Below are 6,589 nucleotides of genomic sequence, written 5' to 3'. Positions count from 1 at the left end.
ATCTTCCTTTTTCTCCTTCTCTGCTGGATGCTTATTGATGTTGGAATATATGCCCTCCATATTTATATCCTTTAATTGTACGTCTTTATACTGGGTGTGTGAGTGAGATTTTAGTTGTTTTTTCGAATATTTAGATTTTTTGTCCGATATAGTTTTATTTTTTGTAATATCTGCGTAAGTTAAAGTATCTCTGTTTTCTGGCTCGCTAGGCATATCCAAGTCACTTATCTCTTCTTTTTTTTCTTCTTCTTGACTTGAATACGCCAGTTCTTATTTTTAAATTCTATGCATGTCTCTAACTTCTCTGCACTTAACTCGTTAATTAAATCTATTCTTACTTTGTAGGCATTTAAATACTTTACTCGAATTATATTTGAAATATTCTTTTCTTTAAAAATGCGCGCCAAAGTAAACTGTTTCGGTAACTTTTCATTACTTGAGATATACATTTCTATTTTCTCGGTCTCCTTCAGTTTTTTATCCTTTCTCTGTCGCACTGTTATCCACTCACCTTCGCTGTCCTCTCTATTTCTTTTCTGTGCCTTTTCCTGTGCATCTGTCTCAATTTGTTGTTCCTCCGCCATCTCGTTATCACTTATGGATGCAATACTCGACATAATATAAACGATTTAAAATGGGGATAAAGTAACAACGCAATAGGCGACCGAGAGTAGCTCGACCGCCGTCGATAACTCAAACAAATAAACCAAACACTCGCACGGCGCGCGGTGCTAAGAAACTGTTGTACGCGACCTTTTCGTACGAACGCCGTACGAGTAAAAAATTACCAGTAAGATATTTACAAGATTTTACTTTACTTAGTACTTGGCTATTACTTTCAGAGACTTTTACTTTAAGTTACAGTATTCTAGAATCTGTTTTTATATGTATTTCTTATTTAATTAGCTTCCTGTTGTTTTTATTGAACAATAAAATAAATTTGTGAAAAAGTAAAACTACAAATAGAGATATCGATACATGTTTATATTATTAGGAATGGAATGATTTATAAAATTGCCTTATTCATTTTCATGAAAGTATTCGGGGGAGCTGTACAAATCCACGCATGGGGGCGGTGGCACAGAGAACTCTGCGCAAACATCTTCCATGAAGTTGTCACCGCTGTTCAGCTTGCCGTTAATAAGAATATACGGAACAAATGAGAAATTAGCTTTTTTACTTTCATCACCGTAATATTTAAGGAGCTGTGTTCCCCGTTCATTTTTAGCACACGTCTTTATTGGACTTGAGTCCAGAGACATTGATTTTGCACACTGAAAAATAAAAATAAATTTATTTAATTATTTACACTGCGTTTAAAATTACCTTATAAAACCTAAATCCATGGACTTATGTATGGAACATGTGTTAATAAAATACATATTATAAAAAATAGCTTTAATGGGTATGTCAACTGTAACGTCTTATGCCATGAACGTGCTTGGAATGTTAACGTAAACGAAGTATGAGATTATGCACTAGACCGACCGACACCGTCCAAATATCCTATGTGCAAAATATTCTTGCCACTGTCGTTACGACCATAGTATCAAACTTCTCAATACAAAGGATATTTTTTATATTATTTATGAAATGTCACCGAGATGATTTGATGCGTTCTAGTGACCAAAGTATTCCGTGTCATGTTTGTTTCCGCCTGATACGTCCATAGCACGATCATGGTATGGTATAGTGTAGTGCACAGACTCCTTAAGGGAGAGGTGTTACATAAACAATGCTATGTTTCCGTCTTTCAAATGTCAAATCAATGTTTAAACATACAGAAAAATCTGTGTTTAACTATTATTAGATTACAAATAAGGCTGTTATTGTTTTTATGAGAGATAAATAAACAAGAAAGATTTTTACCCTATCAGCAGCGTCGTCGTTTGACTTATAATCCATCATACAGGCGTTAAACTGCACCGCCTTCGTGATATTTTGTAAATAATCGATGGCGCACGCATGGAGCTTGTTACCGTAACATTCAGGTGGTCCGTGCTGGCACTTGAACTCGTATTGTCCGTCGTGTTCGATAGTCTGTTAAAATGTCGAGAAAATTATAACTTACAGCAACAGCTGTGTTTAACACTGTCAGGCAAATCTTCTTAAGGGGAAGTTTTGGAGCTTATTCATGTAACAGAATTTTATTCGATAAATATGATATCATCACTCATCGAAATCTTTATTTCTGTCATAAGCAATTTGTTAATCGAAAGAAGACAAAAAATTGTGTTCCGATGCAACTGATATGAAACGATTTTCAGTAAAAGCAGTAATTTAAAATAAGATTTAAGTATTCATAACATTATGAAAAACATAGCTGATATGTTTTTAATTTTTTCAGATATTGTTTAGGCATTCATTTAAAAGTTATTTAATTTTATTTTATCCCTCTGCAACCTAAAACATCTTACCTTTGCGTTTCCATATGGATATAAATTTATGTTTAAGTACTGATTCAGTTTCTGTACAACGGGGTTGAATTGATTCTTGTCAAACTGTATACAGCCTTGACAAAGACATTCGTAATATAGCTTCACGTCCACCTTAGCATCTTGATAATTTTCATACTGTAATAAAACAAAGTTTCGAACAAGATATAAATATTGGATACAAATAATGGACCGTCAGATACATTGTACGCGTGTGTGCTGTCTGTTGTAGCGATTTTAGTGTATTTTTTTTAATTGTTTTGTAGTAAGAATTTTATATGTTTTTACTATATATTATATATCACTAGCCGCGAACCCACCGAGAAGAACTTAAGTAGATTTTTTTGGTAACCTAAGTTGCCTATAAATGAATTACCATAATTGGCATTTAAAAATGATGAACTTCCATGCAAACTCTCTTATAGGATGAATCGGAAACGCTTTAACACCTGTGTTTTACTCCTACAGTTCTCTTTAACCTGTTTAACAAATTTCCATGCAAACTTTCACCTTAAGTTTCATCTTCTTAGGTGATTAGAATATTTAAAAATATTTCGTTTCCGTCTATCAACAAATAAAATAATCCTAAATACCAATTTTTATATTTCAAACATCAGAAATGAGGAATTCTCATACACTTTAGGGCTTTGTGCAAGCAGTTCAGTACAACCCACCACACATTCTACCACCCAACACCATTATAGTATTGTTGTGTTTCGGCTTAAATTATGAGTAAACCAGTGCTACTAAAGGCACAAGGCACATAATACATTAGCTCCCCGGGTTGGTGATGCTTTGGCAATGTAAGGAATGGTTAAAATTTCTTACAGTGCCAATGTCTATGAGTTTATTAGCAAGTCCGTTTTCATAAATGTTATAAAAAACTTTTTAGTCCGTCATTTAACACCCTTCCAAAATGAATGTAGAAAAATCCTAGTGCTCATCTACATATATTAAGGAATTCCTATGCAAAAATACGTCCCCTAGATCCACCGATGAAGATGTCCGTTGCATGACAGGCAGTAATCTTAAATTTTTAATAATAATGTTTATAATACATTCCCGTAATCTGTATTTCTCGTATAAATACAATAAAATAAAAATTAAAATAGAGTACTCATTAAGTGTATTATTTCACAAAAGTATTTAACAGAATAATGAAATATTAAAAATTCAATAATAAATAAACTTTATTTTAGGAGTAGCTCGTTAATTATCTACCCATTATGTAAACGTATAAAATAGTTATTTGCATGTATTTACAAAAGATATTCAAACGGATTATTTATTTAAGAAAAAATAAGTATTTTATATAGCATTAAGTATTTTTAATGCACTACTTTTCCATTTCTATTATAACAAACTTCTAATCCTAAGCTTGTCTAGAAGAAATATTTGCTAAGCGATAATACCGTCGCGTTATATAATATTTGTAGCATATTTATTGATATGATAAGTACTTCTGTATTTAATTTATACGCGAGGCGTAAAACAAAAGAATATTAACATATCTAAATTAAAAATCTAAAACGAATGATTAACTTTATTATAAAATACAATCTATTGAACATTTAATTTAATTTTACTCGGCTTGTATTGTTTCGAGATCATATTTTATAAGTCAAATAAATAGGTTCATATAAAATAAATACAATTTAACAACTGAATTCAGAGAAACGACGTAAATAACGAAATCTGTGCCGGAGCTCCAATAAATATAGGGGTCTCACAAGGATCAATTCTTAGGTCATTCCTCTTCCTTATTCGTATTAATGACCAATCTTATCTTGTCGGAAACAAATATTAGATAGTGATGTTTGCTAATGACACTTAATTATCGTTATTGGTAACATGACGCTAATTAAAGATACTATAAAATAAATAATGCTTTCTCCGAAATAGTATATCGGTTGAGTGATAATAATAAATTGATTTATAATTCGGTATGTAGATTTTATCGAGCGGAATCGTTAGGAAACTCATTAGTTACTCTAGATATTGAATATTGACGCGGCTAATTTTTTTTTTTTTTTATGTATCAACTATACATTGATAATTACAAAAAAAAAATCTACAGCTGAATATTATAATACGTAATTATTTCTGCTAATTATTTCTGCTTCTGCTTCTCTAATTGTTATAATATTTTATGGTAAATATGTCACGTTAACTGCTTCAGTGAGCTATAAATTTCTGATATGCTTTATATAATTGATTTCATGTTTTTAAAATCCATCCCATCAACGAATTACGAAAAAGAATGATATGCAGAACCAATAAAACAATGTAAATTATTTTATAAAATTAGGATGGGCTTATTAGACGGTTTTAGAACCTAGATATATTAGATTTTATTATTAAATAAAAACTACATCTCTCTTTCTATCTACTTAACCTTTCGCAGCTAATTTACTAAGTTGAGTTTGCGAAATATCGATTGAAGTAATTTCCAGGAAAGTGGAAATAGACAGACAATAAAAAAATATAAAAATACAAGTTATAAGAAGGACTCATGCGTTTTAGAATTCTATTGAAACTGATACAAATTAAACTAACATTTTTCACATAAAAAAACGTTCTAATTAAATAGCTTACCTTATAATTCAAAAAATATAAGTCATTTTTTGACAAATGTACTGCATTGTTGGTTCCGTCCAATGCGTTAGACTCGTCACCTGAGAAATAAATTGTATCGTTATTTAAATAAATAAAATGGATTTAATATATTTTATACTAAAATAATTGAACATAATAGACTTACCTATTTGAAATCGAGCTGTTGTCAATGTAAATAAAATAAATAAGATGAATGAAATATAATTGAATACAACCATTTTGTGACCGATTGTTTTCGCCGATACTGTAAGACTGCTCGTACTTGTTATTATACATATCCGCTTCAGTTAATAACCTTAAAGAACCGTGCACACTGCCCGTAATAATAGACATTTATTTAATAGATTAATATTATTATATTTTTAACTACGTACGTTTGAGATCCCCGTAAGGGCCCCGGTACATAGGAAAAGAAAAGAATCGGGTCCTCACCCTCTATTTCCACCCCCTCTTTAACTTATATTGCCTTTCAAAATTATAAATAGGAAAAAAATAATTCTTGTGAGCAGGGTCGAGGTTGTTTAGCTTCAGGAGCTGGCGAGTTGGCTACCCGTTTTTTTCAAAGCTTAGGATAGATTGCCTCCTGAGCTCCGGGGCCCTGGTGCACTGCACCACCTGGCTCTACGTTAGCTACGCCACTGAATAGAGAGTCACCTCTGGTAAATTTCATGAATGTTTCACTTTTACTTGTGAAGGAGAACCAACCAATAATTTTTTTCGCATTTAAAATATTAATAAGTATTTCCAAAGTACAAAGTAAAGTAAAAAAAAAATTTAAAAAACAATCCATGTAATATATATATGACGAAAATAATTATTTGTCGTATACTTAAATAGGTTAATTAATATTCATAATCAATATGGTGGTTTTTATCCCTATATGTTGTTGTTTAGATAAATATTCAAACAATGTTAAAATAATAACAGTAAATAGTACTTCCTTATACGTAAAATGAATGTTTAAGAATAATCATACTTAATGTTATTTTCAATTAATTTTTCATACAATACTATTAGTAATTATGATATTATATAAAGAGCCTCTGGATCAGTGGATATAATACTTAGGACTTAGTCGAAAATAGTAGATTCAATTCAATAGTAGAGTACTATTGAGTTTTTATCTGCTCAACTTGTGTTGACTTTGTGCTTCGCGGTTAAAGAAAACTTTTCGAGGAAGCTTACACATGTTGGATGATATCCTGCCTCAAGTATATACAGTATTCACTAACCAGAAGTGGAACAGCCTGCTCGGATAAGCTTAGACCCTATTTAAGACATAAGAAGGTCCTTTTTCTGGGAGCGAGGAATTTTCGGGCTACCTACAAAATCCTTAAAAATCATTTGATAAAGAATATTATGCATATATTTATTTAGTTATAATATATGTTAACTAAACAAAACTTTAACTACTTCTACTGTATTGCTTAAAATCGCTTCGAAAATAAGCCATTATTTCTTGTAAAAAGTAAAGGATAAAAAATGGTTATTGTGCGTTATCCCTAAGAGATAAAGAGATAATACCATTGCAGACTTTT

At 31.1% G+C, this 6,589-nt stretch overlaps 1 protein-coding gene across 1 annotated transcript; it reads right to left on the bottom strand.

The window, feature by feature from the left end:
- Positions 1 to 965: 965 nt before the first annotated feature.
- On the bottom strand, positions 966 to 5,342 carry LOC113398236 (GILT-like protein 2). The gene is made up of 5 exons (XM_026636871.2): positions 5,197 to 5,342; positions 5,031 to 5,110; positions 2,418 to 2,573; positions 1,870 to 2,040; positions 966 to 1,274 (listed from the first exon to the last, which is right to left on the bottom strand). The coding sequence occupies exons 1-5, from the start codon at positions 5,267 to 5,269 to the stop codon at positions 1,020 to 1,022; spliced, it is 735 nt and encodes a 244-aa protein (XP_026492656.2). The 5' UTR covers positions 5,270 to 5,342; the 3' UTR covers positions 966 to 1,019.
- Positions 5,343 to 6,589: the final 1,247 nt, after the last annotated feature.

This window comes from Vanessa tameamea, chromosome 2, assembly GCF_037043105.1.
Source record: "Vanessa tameamea isolate UH-Manoa-2023 chromosome 2, ilVanTame1 primary haplotype, whole genome shotgun sequence".
NCBI classification, from domain to species: domain Eukaryota; kingdom Metazoa; phylum Arthropoda; class Insecta; order Lepidoptera; family Nymphalidae; genus Vanessa; species Vanessa tameamea.
The sequence above is the reverse complement of the archived record's forward strand: the minus strand, read 5'-3'. Positions and strand labels throughout refer to the sequence as shown.